Raw genomic sequence first — 11,955 nt, forward strand, 5'->3', positions numbered from 1 at the left:
TATGTGAAGATCAGAAAAAGTTCCATTCAATTAATTCGAAAATCTAAGAGAAGCTCCCTATCGATAAGAATCTTAGCGGGGAATACAACCTCGATAGATGCGCTAATACCCCATTTAAAGCTCCCCCGATTTAAGTCAGTTTTAGACTTTAATTCTATTATTTACATCGTCGGATCGTTCAACTCATTTTAACAGCTTAAAAGAATGAATAAATGATAATTTATATAATAACAATATCTACCAAGTCCTCATCAGTAACCCCTATCCAAAATTCTCCTTCCATTAGACCGTCAACCTCTGCGAAGCCGACGAAGCGATACGACGTTTCTTCCGGACGCAGCACAAGCGGCAATGGTACTCCTGAAGCTAAAGCGATCAGATCTCCTACTTGAGCCTTCATTGGACAACTGCCAACTGCGGTACGGCCAAAAATTGAGGTTTTGAATAGGAGACGCTCAGTCTGTGCCAGAGGATTCAGGATACCAAGCCAGTAAGGCAGGTAGACAGCACTCATATCAAGCACGTACGTCGGATCACTTGCATTGGCAGCGCCTCGAAGTGGCTGAGAAAAACGTGTCAATACTGGGTTTCCAAGCTGGCAATACTCCTTGAGAGTTCTTAGTGCGTTGAAAAACGTTGGTTGTTCGTATCTCAAGTGTACAGCTTCATCATCGAGAATTTGGAATGGTTCAGTATGTGTCATGATACTTGAGACAATGACCCCTCTGAGGGCTAGTTGTTTGCCGTTGCGCAAGCTCCATATTGGGGATGAACTAGGAGTCGCATCATAGCGACCTTTTCTAAGCATGTAGTCGGCGTCAAACCATCCTTGTGTTAGGTCTTCACTCCAGTTGGGAACCCAAGACGACTCATAAATCGACTTGCGCCCACAAGAGCAAAGAAGTAAACCAAGAGACTTGGTCCAGCCTAATAAGACGAGAAAGGCGTCTCGGTGCACGTCTTCCTGTGTACGGCTATACTCTGGAGGAGGCAGCGACATACCAAGTCGCGAAAATATGGCATACATTCCATAAAACTTGTCCTTGAGATTTGTAGCTTTTCTAGCACATAATTCGTGAATGACCGCGTTCGGGACATCCGACACACGTTTTGCTATCTCCCGTGAAAAGCTGATGGGCCAACGGAATACTGGATCAGCGACAAAAGTAGCAATGCAAATCATTGCGATAAAAGCGATGGCAGCCCCGGCGAATTCGGATTTGTATGTTTCCGTCCCAAGAGCAATTCGAATAATTGCCATAAATACGAACCAGATACCGATCTGGGCACAGAGTGATATTCGAGCTAAACGACGATGTCTGTGTGTGATAGCCTCAATGAACTCCCAATATTCGGGCATAAATCTTTGGAGTGTGATTTCGCTGGATAAGGAATTATCAAGAACGCGACCTAGATGCGAACTATTGGAATTTGTGACAAGCCAAAGCAGGACTATATTCCTCCAGACGTTGAAGTTAGTCTCCGGAAGTGCTACGCCATAATTTCGGCTTGCATATTCCAAATATGCAACACTGTAGATGATTGATTGCCAATCGAGAACAGTCTGACCACAGTAAACCACTGGGTTCTTCGCTAGAATGGCCTCCTGCAGCGTCCATACTCTGGATGCCCACTCCCTAGAGAAGAAATCTTCAAGGCATTCATAGTGAATTAGCTTGTCCGGAGGCCTCTGAAGGCCTGTTAAGAAGGTACCAGCACTACTCCAGAAACCTAGGAATCTAGGAATTAGTATAAAGTGCTAGGTATGCCATTAGATTGAGACTTACCGTACTTCCACCAGCCTGTTACAAATTCCCCATGCCTTCTTGTCAATAGGTACCACGCAATCCGCCAATAAACCCACGTATTTCTTTGAGATGGGTAGTACAAGTTAACACTTGAGTGGAAGTGACGCTGGAAGCCAGCAGATCCAAGGTAATTCATAGCCGCATTGGATTCTGGCGTTTCTTCTCCAAGCCAAATGTAAACTGAGGCGGCTAAAGAATAGATATCACCCATGAGGGGAATCTGAGATTCTTTTTCCTTGTCATCTTGTTGGTTCATACAGATAGAATCAACCCATATTGTGACGGGGCCAAATCTCCGTCGCAAAGCACAAAGGGAGGCTCGGCAATTTGAAGTGATTTTAATATTGAATCCTTCGCAGCAGATCTTGTGAGGGGGGGAATCGCAGGCTCCCCAGACGTATGATAAGGCTGTGAAAACTGGCTTGTCAACAAGATCAACAACGCGTATATAACACCGTAATGGTTCTGCTGGGGAGGCTGGGACATCGTCATGAAAGTCTAGAACTCGAATAGACTTTTTCGGTATGGAAAGCGGAAGAGAACAGTACAGAGATGAGGGAGTGCCGTTCATGGTGACGATGGTGGCTGAAACTTGCAGCGCTCATCTGTGCGCGTACTAGAGTCGCATTACGAAAGATGCAAAATACACGACTATTAGATGCCTCCGTACCTCACTCCGAATGATAGAAATATGTCCTTAGGTGAATATCTGGCGATGCAGGTGTTGGGCATCGTCGTACTAAATAAGACCTACGACTGTTCATTCTTGTACTATAAATCAGAGTCCTTTCAGTTCTAAATTACAGCGCAGATCCCCTGCGCCTCAGTGGATCAACCCGCCCCCACGCGCTAAACCTAACGTTTCCTACTACTACCCTAGGCTCGACTCACTTTCTTCCCTTTACAACAAATAATTAAAAAACATAACATTAAAAAATATAACATTAAAAAACATAACTTTGCTCGTATTATTGATACACTACACTAATTCATGTGTGGAGACGACACCTAACGCCAACAATGATATAATCTGAAGTACAGTTCTATGATTATCCCAATGGATTCATTTAAGCGTCGAAAACGATCTCAATGACCGAGTCGTGAGCACCCTCGGGCTTTGTAACGCTCACGATTCGGAGCCTCTCATCAGCAAGGGCCAACAGATTCTCCCAACCCTTCCTACTGCGCTCCTTGCCGTTAAATCCGGACTTCATGAAGATATCCGCGGCCCTAGAATCATTGTCAATAAATTGTTCTGCCGAATAAACGCCCTCGATATCTTACCTCTGCATTTGTGATTTTGAAAGATTCATTTCGTTCAAATTAGGGAGAACGACTTCGGAGAGCCAGATCTTGCCCCCCTTCTTGAGAGCTGGTACCAGATTCTTCAGAATCTTAGTACCATACTGGTCGCTCCAATCGTGGAAGATATGACGGAAGATGTATGCATCCGCCGGGTGTGATACTGTTTCAGTGAGGAAGTTGTAACTGGCATACTCCAACTTGCCCTCCAAATCCTCAGGGACCTTGGCGTCGCCTACAACCTCCGGAAGATCCAATACGATGGCCTTTTTAACATTACGGTGGCCGCGCAGAACTGGAAACCCAATATTAGCAATTCGTCTAGAAGATATCAAATCGGCGAGGGGTTTTCTTACTTGCTTGGGCAATTTCACCACCAGCTCCACCAATATCGACGATAGTTTCAGGACACTGGCTCTTATCGGCCCACGGTAAACTATCAACGAAGAACGACGACTTGAAAGCTAAAGACTTAGTTGACATCCCCATGGCCGAACGGAAGCGAGCAACACGTTCCTCATCCTCAGCAATGCAGTCGAAGAAACTCTTGCTGGGATCAACCACTTCCTTTTCAAGTCCGCTGTTCTTGACCGCTTTGGCCTCCCTGAATGCCAACACCGAGGCGGAATGTCCTGGCTCTCCACTACCGGGGAATAGCTTGATACTGTCGGTAAGTTTGGTAGTGCCAGGCAACTGCTCTTCAAGAACCAGTCCAAGCATGTCCTTCAGGTGAGGGATAGCAAGCGTAGAAGAAATAGCGTTATGTCTGATGGAAACTTCGGGCTCGACTTCCTCGAAGACACGGAAAGTAATAGCTGACTGAATTATACGGCGTACGTCGTCCTCTGGGATATTGCAGCGTTCTGCTAGATCCTTGTATGAAATGGATTCCTTGGAAATGGGAACATTGGAAGGAATATCAAATTTGTACAAGACGTGGAAAACACCGGCTAAAGCGGGCTGCGAATATGGTAAGTAATGATATCCCAAAACCTTATACACCGCGGATATCATCCAACAGAGAGGATTTTCTTACAACTGGGAACATCAACGTCAAGAGATAGCCCAACGGGCCTAGAACGCGGATGCGAAGCTCATCGATAGTCTCGATGAGCTCACTGCGGGTAGCTTCGAGAACAGCCGGGATCTCGACTTGTGGTGGGGCTCCAAATTCAATAGAGAATTTTGAGATAGGAGAGTCTTTCAACTCATTCTCGAGGGTTCGCGAATGGCGCTCGATAATGGATGCGAGTTCAGAAATAGGTCTTGCGGGTGCCATTTTGGTGGATGGAGCTCGTGCTTGAGATATGCGATAAGGGATACTACGGAATATTTAAGGTCTTTAGTAGGTAGATATTGAATAAGATATGAAGATGAAGATGCTTATGGCTATAGAATAATATCTTCATTTTCTCGATGGGATACTACTCTTTAAGTAGTCGTCTCTAGTTACTATTAGGACGTGAATATCTACACTATCGAATTCGCCGATTCCGAGCGAAAATGCCGAGTCCGAGAAATTCACACTGGAAACTCGGACTTAGTCATCCATCCCACCCTATATTTTTATTAGGGGCTTCCCCGGACGCGTCCTTCCTAATTGAATGACTAAGGAATGCAGCCGAAAAATTCACACGTTGATCTTGTATATCTAGGCATTAACATTGATTCTACTATTTTTAAATGTCCCCCAACTTCAGTCTTTGCCCCGATCTTGTTCGAGATGGACGCCCCACAAAATGGATCCGCGGCTCCCGATCCCAAGCGAAACAGGATAACTACTACGTACCTAGGTAGGTACTATACTTGATATCTCGAGTAGATACGTTATAGAAAGATATAACTGAATGTGGTGACTTGGGCCAGTTATCGACTAATCCTTCCAATTCCTAGGATTACGTTTTATCTTATGAGTCACATTCGTCTATTGCTACTCTCAAACAACCTTCATATACGGACAATGAACGCAACAACGACGAGACCCCCGAGCTGAACCCCCTAGAAAGCACATGTGGTGTGATAAGTCCTTGGAGCATCACAATTGAAATTGACTCATTCAAGATTACTACCTAAGTACTTACAGCCCCGACCCTCCGATAGGATACATTCCGCGGGGTAACCATCGTGACTCGTAACGAACTCCAAGCGAAATTACTCGACAGATACATCTCGTTAATAGGTATATCGGAAGCCTGGTTGATACTCGTCCTATTTGTACATGTTAGTTTGATATCTGACTCAAAGAGTAAAGATAAACTTACGTCTGCTGCTTCCAGCTGCTTCTCTCCACGATCCGCCTTCTTGTTATCAAGGTAGTATGACGTATCCAAGATGCATACAATGATGATGGTCAATAAGCAGCAGGCGATACAAGCGTAAAGCCCTGGCTTATACCCTGTAGCAGCATCTTGGGATCTATCATCTCGTTAGAATCGAAATATGCGGAAAATTGCTAGAGGATTCCTTACCTGAATACGAGACTGCCGGCAATACCACCGATACTAGCAAACACAACCCACAGTGCACTAGTAAAGGCACGTTTCCATTGCCCACGAACGTTGTTGGCTTGGTATGCCAGCGAGCCCGGGATGTTGCAAGTCGCTCCCGCCGTCACGAAGAAAGCTCCGAAGTATCGAACACCGTTGTTCGGATGCCATCCGAGGATAGGTAGACCAATAAGGGCAAGGACCATGTTGCCAATCAAGACGGGTCCACGTAAATGGAAGCGGTCTCCCACCCAGTTCACGAGGTACATGTAGATACCCGAGAATGCGTATCTGTAAATCCAGTTAGTCATCCATCATAGAAGTTTTATAAGTCTAGATATGTTAACTCACGGTGGAGCGACAAGGCACAGCGAAGCACCGGTACTAAACTTCAAGTTCGTTCGGAGGATAAGTGGCAGGAAGAAGGCCAACGAGTAGGTGAGAGTATTGGAGCAAAAGGAAATCAGGCCATAGCACCAGACTCTCCAATCCCTGCCACCTCTTAACCATAGGCTCAACTTGAACTTCGGGACCTCGACATCGCCTCGATCGGCGTCAACTCGCCTTACAACCCATGCGCGTTCGCGATCGCTCAAGAAATTCCAAGATTTTCGCTTCGAATCGGGGAAATCGACTAAGAGCCAGTAGCCTAGCGAAGCGAGGAGGCACGTAAGAACACCTATACAATAGTTGATGTTAGAAATGTCTTATGTGGTTAGTTGATATGCTAGATACTGTACCTTCGATGATGAAGATCCATCTCCAACCGCTGAGGCCCGCGACGCCGTCCATCTGAATCAGACCAAATGCGAGGATACCGCTGACATGACAAATGTTAGTGAACATCACGATAATAACATAGAGACCGGTCGACACTTACGAGCAAGCAGATGCGACACAGCCGATGAGGTAGAAGATTGAGTATCTTCGGCCCATTTCATCTAGTTTCCATTAGCCACATACCAATGCATCGCGGTTAAGCGAAAGAAGCCCAGCCTTACAACGTGTGAACCATGTCGACCTATACATAAGATTAAGTCAGTGCTGAATCAATCGAAAGAATATGTTGAGTGTTATCAAGACATACAGTAAGTAAACACAACCAGGGAAATAACCAGCCTCAAATACACCAAGGAGAATCCTAAGCGCCGTGAGGACCTGGAACGACGGGCTGAATCCAAACCCGATCATCACTGCGCCCCATGCTAGGACGATAGTCGAGAGGAAGATACGCGGGCCAACCTTTCGGATAATAACGGTCGAGGGGGGTTGGAATATGATATAAGTGATGAAGAACACGAGCGAAGCAACCGACTAATCAAGCCAATTAGTTAGTAAGTAAATCCGTGTAACAATATCGTCGAGTCTTACATAACGGTTGCCAGTAAGCTCCAAGTCCTCGAGCATACCCGCAGTAGCAGCCGAAGACAGGTTCGTCCTATCCATCAAACTGATACAGTACAAGAGGCCCACCATGACGACCAATCGACGGTCAATTCGCCGTATAATCTTCTTTCCTTCATGTTCATCGATATCGTCGTCAACGGCGTCCGAGAAGTTACCCTTTTCTCGTTCGACGTGGTCGACGTCGAGTTCTGCCTTTTCTTGGTCGCGGTCCATGGTTGAAGTTTTGGTCGCCACTTGCTTGTCGTCTTAGGTACCTAACTTGTGAAAGTCCGGGGATGCGAGGATGGAGTCGCAACGAGTTTCTTTTATAAACCTGGGTCACTGGTCCTAGTGTGGATTACCATAAAGGGGGGACTCGTGTGGAGATATGGGGGAAGAACGAGGGGTCAGCTAGGGTATTCTTGGCGGTCCCCCCCTGGGATGTATACTACTGGCGCTATACCGACGCCTCGCTTGAGATAGCTCGATTTTATTTATCTAGGGATGTTGGCGCAGTTTTTAGAACGAAGTTTTCTTTCATTAGTTCCTTTAGTATAGGCAGGAGGAAATGTCTTTTTTTGTTCTGATGAGGATGAGTTTAGGTCGGAAGATGTATTCGTTCAGGCCGACATTCGCCTGCTCGACGCCATGTCTGAATATAAGATCCTTCGTAAAAAGCAATCAAATGCGATCGGCAATCTATTCTACGCTGTGTTACATTCCTCCACTAATGACTTACAGATATCCCCGAGATAAATTCTAGCCGATTTCCATCCATGTCATCCATGGAGAATTGATATCCCACTGGAATCTTGATATTGAGTTGGAATGATATTTCTTTGACTTCCTAGTGCCTATAGTACCGGGAATTCGTGCCATCCGTTCACCTACTTAGGTACTCAGGACATACGATTCCAAGCTTGTTTGGGGTCCATTATGCCATCGGTTCCGTCGAAATTCCCGGTCTGTTTAATCCTCTCATTCAATTGGTCGCTGCGGATGATCCGGGGAGTAATCTCTCCCAATCTCGCGTTAACGACAACATTACATGGTCCAGGCCCACTCCAGGCGCTCCGGAAAGGTAGGTGTCTTTCAACATATGGGCACAACGTCAGCCAATAGCCATGCGATATACCAGGGATCTTTTGCAAATCCACACCAAATTCTTTGTCCGAATCCGTGTATTCCCTGTACTTTAGTCCAAGATTGCCACTTGTTTAAGACATTTGAAGTCGGGGTAAAAGCCTGCTATCCTGGTAGGTAGAATTTATGGGCTTTGAACGCGGGGGAATAGTGGTTAGTTTAGTTGGCTATACCTGATCAAGGCCCGAGTCCGGCGTAATGTAACCTAGAGAGGTTACTGTACTTGGAGAATGCGGGGTTGGTTGTTATTTATGCCAGCACCAGGTCCAGGTGGTGGACATAATGGTTATAGAGGGGATAGCCCTTACTTCCAAGGCTGGTAGAGAGTATATTGCCCCTGACAGTGGGCTTAGAACATGTGAGTGGTCACACTGCATCAAGATAGGCTGAGTGAAGGTGTATTATCCGACCTTTACATCACAAAGAGGTAGAATATCTAAGAAGAGTTCGAACATTAAGATAGGTACTCCCTCGAAGACTTCCTGGTCTAATATCAAGAACGTGACGAAGTCGTTATGCACTCCAGTAGCTGCATCAATATCCAGAATGCTGGAATAATTCCAACACCCTGACTGGCGAATATTACAGAACCCCACTTGGTACCTAGATCAGATCTAAACAACCCCAAACTTGGCATCCGATCAACAATATTCCTAGGAGAAACTACTCCTAGCTTACGTTGACAACATAGGACGATCCCTATTTTAGGGTCTCTTCGCGAGCCTAGACTCGTCTCTGTAGGGCTAACCGAAAAGCCCGAGGTAATTGGGACCATGGAGCCTCATCTTTATATGGTGTCAGACCCCAATCTCTCGGTTGGAGCCGGTCTGAACCCCAGTTAACTACCGCCGGCCCGCGGCATTAACTATGCACTAAGCAGGCGAAGTACTTTGCAGATCTTGGGGACTATACATACTGAAGATACGTATCTAGCATCATATTAATGGTTTAAGAAGCTTAGTAGAACATATGTTACGACTGATCTCCCACAACATCTTTCAGCTCGCTTCCAGAGAAGCCGCTAGTACGCAAATCTCGCTAAAGATAGCAACTAACATCTGGTCAATTACACATAGTCAAATGTTTTGCGTGATTAGTATTATAAGATCTATGAATGGTTATCGGATAAGAACGATTCAGCAGTTGATATAAATACGTTAGACGATATATAATTCGTGGAGGTCTGGGCATCTTATTTAAAAGAGACAGGGCTACGGTAGGGCCCTTTCCGGGAGGTTGTCCCCTGGGTTTTGCTTCTAGATAGGCCTACTACAGTGTACTAAGCGCTAAGCGAAAGGGGGCATCCGGCGTATTAGGGGCTTCGCATTATGAGCGTGAGGCTCCAATGCCGACTCGCGACCAAATAACTAGGAGAAACCAGTGAAATTCCAATAGCAACCGAGAAAATGCTGAAAATTGGGGAGTAAAATAATTTGAAGCAGAGGTGATAATGCAAAGAGGACTGTAGAGGCGATATATCGCGCAGGGCAGTGTCGTAGTTGCCAACGGACTTTAGGTAATTACTGGTTGGTTCGAAGCTTTAGGGGCTGGTCCCGCGGCACCTCGGGCATTACAGCAGGAGAAAGCACGTTCTGGGAGAGAAAGGGGTATCAATGATCCATCCATAATTCTAGCCCTTGCTTTTCAGTCTATCCTAATAAACCTAGCTCACGGATATCCTCTTTATTCGTAAAACGTGTCGTCGTCACTAGCTTCATCATCCTATCCCAAGGCTCGGAAGCCCTCCGAAAAGTAAACTCAGCGCAAACTCCGAGTCACACGACTTGCACGCAGGCAAGCAAACAACAGCACCATACTCCATCTCATCAGACGCCCACCGATACAACTAATACGTATACCTAAACCCCTCGACACCCTCAATAAGTATCTTCCTCTCCTTAGCCAACCTATTCGCAAAATAAAAGTGCACCGTAAACACCGCCACAACCGCAACAATCAATATGTGCGAACCAATCGAAACCCAAACCGCGGTCATATAATGCGGCGCCTCGCCGGATCTCACAATAAAACTCCCCGCAATACCCCCAGCACCGTTCATAGCAGTAACCGCCGCAGCCGTAAACGCGCGTTTCCATTGTCCGGCGATATTATTCGCCTGGTACGCACTTAGCGCAGCCCAGTTACTCACGTATGCGCCTGTGGCTAGGTACGTCCCGACATAGCGGACTGCGACTTGGTCCGAGAAGCCGAGCATGCAGAAACCGACGATGAGGGATATACAGTTGAATACTATAACAGGGCCGCGGAGACGGTATTTATCGCCGATGATCGAGGATAGTAGGACTGGGATAACGGCGTAGTAGTACGGCGGCGCGGAGAGTAGAATCGATTGGTTCTCATCGAAACCCATGCCGCTTTGTAGGATAATGGGGAGGAAATATGATAGTGCGGTGGAGACTAGGTTTAGCAAGAAGAACATGCAGGCGAAGCCGTAGACCTTGGGGTCTTTCGCGTGCACGAAGACTTTGCCCCAAGAGAACGGGTCGGGCTCGACGTCCTTGCGGTCTGCGTTGATGCGGGCTACCGCGAGGTCTTGTTCTTCGGGCGTGAGGAACCAGTAGGATCGGTGCGCTTCTTCTGGGAAATCGACGATCCAGAAGTATGTCATTAATCCGAGGACCATGGATATCAAACCCTGCACTAGGAACATGTATCGCCAGCCTGCAATCCCGCCTTTGCCGTTAAGTTGGTTAAGCCCGAAATTAACGATTCCGCCCGTGGCAAGAATAACGACTTCACCAGTCTGCAGGAAGGCGAAGCGCGTCTGCTGCTCGCGTCTCGGGTACCACGTCGAGATGAGGTACGTCAAACCCGGATAAATGCCGCTCATCGATATACCGAGAAGCACACGTAGCGCAATCATTTGCTGCCAGGTTTGAATGAAGGCCGTGCACATGGTAATGAGTCCGAAGCAGAACGTTATCGAGGAAAACCATAGTCGCGGGCCGAATGTGCGCACAGCGAGTGTTGAGGGTAACTGGAATGCGATGCTGGATATGGTGAAGATGAAAATACTGACGCTGAAGCGATTGCCGGTTAAGTTCAGATCAGATGGCATAGATGTCACTGACGCAGAACTTATGACTCCAGAATCGAGTAAGTTGAGTGAGCAGAGTATACCGGCGATGGTACATAATCGCAAATCGACCTTGAGTCTGAGACGTTTTTCGCGCGATTCAACAGTCTCTGCGGCATTCCCGTCGCCATTTGCGCTGTAAACTACTCCTTCATCTTCCCCAGCAAGGATGCGCTCCGAAGCCGCATCTCCGTCATTGACCACTTTCGAAGCAGATGACTTGTCCGGTCGATGAGTTTCACGACCAAGGATTGGGGACGAAGCCATCGTCCTCCAACTTCCACAGATAAAATCGGTGGAACAAAAATGAGTGAGTCTCAAAGCCCCTCGATACCTAGAGAAGGAATCTCGACTGCCTAAGTACTTATCATAGACTCATAAGAAGAAAAAATGGTACCTAGGTATTTGAAATGTATACTAAGCAAAGTGGAGATTCCGTTTGTTATCTTACCAATCAAAGAGCATTCTTTGTAACATTTAGCCACCTCTTCCCGTTACGATCGCGATAGTTTGGGGGGCACTTAGAAAGGTTATATTGTTGGCAATATGGCGATAACGTAGCACTAGTGAACCATTTCCGTATTAAACGGCGGGTAGCCGTGCCTAGACCCTTAATAGATCATTCCATTGCCCCAGCCTGCTTCGATAATCTACCAATTTTTCATTCCTTAAACTACCCAGGGAGGTTAACTAGGGCTGTATTAATGGAATCGAGATAATAGTAATTGGTACC

The 11,955-nt window shown here is 46.6% G+C and overlaps 4 protein-coding genes across 4 annotated transcripts; all 4 read right to left on the reverse strand.

Annotated features, from left to right (window-relative positions):
- Positions 1-166: 166 nt before the first annotated feature.
- On the reverse strand, positions 167-2,574 carry F4822DRAFT_416188 (heterokaryon incompatibility protein-domain-containing protein). The gene is made up of 2 exons (XM_051459318.1): positions 1,788-2,574; positions 167-1,731 (listed from the first exon to the last, which is right to left on the reverse strand). The coding sequence occupies exons 1-2, from the start codon at positions 2,377-2,379 to the stop codon at positions 221-223; spliced, it is 2,103 nt and encodes a 700-aa protein (XP_051310536.1). The 5' UTR covers positions 2,380-2,574; the 3' UTR covers positions 167-220.
- A 152-nt stretch (positions 2,575-2,726) lies between these two features.
- Positions 2,727-4,533, reverse strand: F4822DRAFT_416191 (S-adenosyl-L-methionine-dependent methyltransferase). Its single transcript, XM_051459319.1, has 4 exons — positions 4,147-4,533; positions 3,467-4,070; positions 3,093-3,405; positions 2,727-3,038 (listed from the first exon to the last, which is right to left on the reverse strand). Exons 1-4 carry the CDS (start codon positions 4,387-4,389, stop codon positions 2,876-2,878), a joined length of 1,323 nt encoding a protein of 440 aa, XP_051310537.1. The 5' UTR covers positions 4,390-4,533; the 3' UTR covers positions 2,727-2,875.
- A 391-nt stretch (positions 4,534-4,924) lies between these two features.
- F4822DRAFT_416194 (major facilitator superfamily MFS-1) lies at positions 4,925-7,612 on the reverse strand. Its single transcript, XM_051459320.1, has 9 exons — positions 6,968-7,612; positions 6,684-6,910; positions 6,598-6,617; positions 6,477-6,537; positions 6,337-6,416; positions 5,948-6,275; positions 5,579-5,887; positions 5,372-5,525; positions 4,925-5,318 (listed from the first exon to the last, which is right to left on the reverse strand). The coding sequence occupies exons 1-9, from the start codon at positions 7,214-7,216 to the stop codon at positions 5,283-5,285; spliced, it is 1,464 nt and encodes a 487-aa protein (XP_051310538.1). The 5' UTR covers positions 7,217-7,612; the 3' UTR covers positions 4,925-5,282.
- Positions 7,613-9,469: 1,857 nt separating this feature from the next.
- Positions 9,470-11,799, reverse strand: F4822DRAFT_372947 (putative MFS transporter). Its single transcript, XM_051456285.1, has one exon. The coding sequence runs from the start codon at positions 11,487-11,489 to the stop codon at positions 9,972-9,974; it is 1,518 nt and encodes a 505-aa protein (XP_051310539.1). The 5' UTR covers positions 11,490-11,799; the 3' UTR covers positions 9,470-9,971.
- Between the last annotated feature and the right edge of the window lie 156 nt (positions 11,800-11,955).

This window comes from Hypoxylon trugodes, assembly GCF_022578975.1.
Source record: "Hypoxylon trugodes strain CBS 135444 unplaced genomic scaffold F4822scaffold_9, whole genome shotgun sequence".
Taxonomy (NCBI): domain Eukaryota; kingdom Fungi; phylum Ascomycota; class Sordariomycetes; order Xylariales; family Hypoxylaceae; genus Hypoxylon; species Hypoxylon trugodes.